We start from the raw sequence: 1,947 nt of genomic DNA on the forward strand, positions 1-1,947 counted from the left end.
GGAGGTGGAGACATTGCAGGAGCCAGCGGTGACCCACCCAGCGGAGGGGGGCTTGGAGGAGGCCCAGGACTCGGCCCCGCAATGCCCCTAAAGATATTGCAAGCAAATGTTAACCACGCCCGCCAAGCGCACGACTTGTTTGCGCAGGCCATGGCGGAGCGCGGCTGTTGCCTGGGGGTCATAGCAGAGCCGCTGAGGATTCCGGACCACCCGTGCTGGACGGGGAGTCTGGACGGCAAGGCGGCTATCTGCTGGAGGAGGGTGGGGGAAAAGCACATCCCCACCACCAAGAAGAACGCAGGGGAGGGATGGGTGATGGTGGAATGGAACGGTATCCACGTCATTGGTGTCTATCTACCCCCTAGCCTAACCCGGGCGCAACTCGAAGAACGACTAGAGGACCTCGAATTAGCCGTGAGAGGAGCACTCCCTGGACCCGTCTTGGTCGCCGGGGATTTTAATGCTAAGGCAGCATTGTGGGGTTCCCGGCGGCCGGACGCAAAGGGATTGGAGGTGATGGACTGGGCGGCACGCCTAGGCCTTCACCTCGTTAATAGAGGAGCCGTCAGCACGTGTGTAAGGCCGCAGGGGGAGTCCATTGTCGACCTGACATGGGCCTCCCCTGCGGCGGTGGGCGGAATCTCTTCATGGAGAGTGATCGAGGAGACGGATATCCTCTCCGATCATTTACCGATTGAGATCGAGATACGTACGCCGAGGTGTGGAAGAGGAGACCCAGCAGTCCGCCCGCGTAGATGGGCCGTCAAAAAGCTCGACCCAGACTGGATGGAGGCCTCCCTAATAGTGGACACCTGGACGCCGATACCCCAGGAAGGAGTCGAGGAGCAGGCCAGACGACTCCAAAAGATAATGACCAGGGCTTGCGACAACTGCATGCCGAGGTCCACCTCCACGCCACGGAAGGCAGCGTATTGGTGGAGCGAAGAGATCGCGGCGCTTAGACGGGATTCGGTCCAGGCAAGGAGAAGAGTGCAGAGGGCCAGGCGGAGGAACACCCCTGACCTGGCTGAGCTCGACGCCCTTCTGGAGGAGAATAGAATCAAGAGGTTGGCCCTAAAAATCGCAATCAGGCGGGCGAAGGAAAAGGCCTGGGACGAGATGATTGCGACCCTAGACGAGGACCCGTGGGGGCGTCCCTACAAGCTGGTCATGGATAGGCTGAACAAGGGGGCGCCCCCCACAGTAGAGGCCATGAGCCCGGGTCTATTAAACACGGTGGTCGGCACGCTGTTCCCCGATGGGGACACAGGCGAACAAGAGGAGGACCACGACATTGCGGATGCACGCGAAGAATGGGACGACGCCCTACGAGTTACGGATCTGGAACTCAATAAAGCGGCCAAGAAACTAAAAACTGGGAAGGCCCCAGGACCCGACGGCATACCCGGGGTTGTGCTGAAGGCTGCAATGCCGGAGCTGAGGGGAATCATGGCGGAGCTCATGACTAGGTGTCTGAAAGAAGGCAAGTTCCCTAGTATATGGAAGGAGGCGCGTTTGGTGCTTATCCCCAAGGAGGGGAAACCCCCGGAAGCGCCTTCGAGTTATCGCCCAATCTGCCTGTTGGATGAGGCGGGTAAATTACTCGAAAGAGTCGTTGTTTCCCGTCTCGTCCGAGGCCTGGAGGGAGATGGGGGCAGAGGCCTCCACCCAAGGCAATTTGGCTTCCGGGAAGGAAGATCAACGGTGGACGCGATTAGCTGCGTCAGGGCCCATGTAGACGAGGTGACCGAGGAGAAGGGAGTCATACTCGCGGTCGCGATCGACATAAAGAACGCGTTTAACTCCCTACCGCACGTGGCAATCAGGAGGGCGCTAGCCGGCTTGGGAGTCCCCGGGTACCTGAGACGGGTGATAAGCGAATATCTCTCCGGTAGGAGAATAACGTGCGTCGACAGGGAAGAGGAATCCAGAAGCTGGAGCGTGGGG

At 59.6% G+C, this 1,947-nt stretch overlaps 1 protein-coding gene across 1 annotated transcript in view; it reads left to right on the forward strand.

Annotated features, from left to right (window-relative positions):
* Positions 1–179, forward strand: part of LOC105555960 — a 4,219-nt gene extending 4,040 nt beyond the window's left edge. Inside the window, exon 3 of the mRNA XM_012003009.1 lies at positions 1–179. Coding sequence (XP_011858399.1) covers positions 1–91 — 91 coding nt within the window. The 3' untranslated portion in view covers positions 92–179.
* Positions 180–1,947: the final 1,768 nt, after the last annotated feature.

Source organism: Vollenhovia emeryi, unplaced genomic scaffold (assembly GCF_000949405.1).
Source record: "Vollenhovia emeryi isolate VEMERY1.0 unplaced genomic scaffold, V.emery_V1.0 DF940506.1, whole genome shotgun sequence".
NCBI classification, from domain to species: Eukaryota; Metazoa; Arthropoda; class Insecta; order Hymenoptera; family Formicidae; genus Vollenhovia; species Vollenhovia emeryi.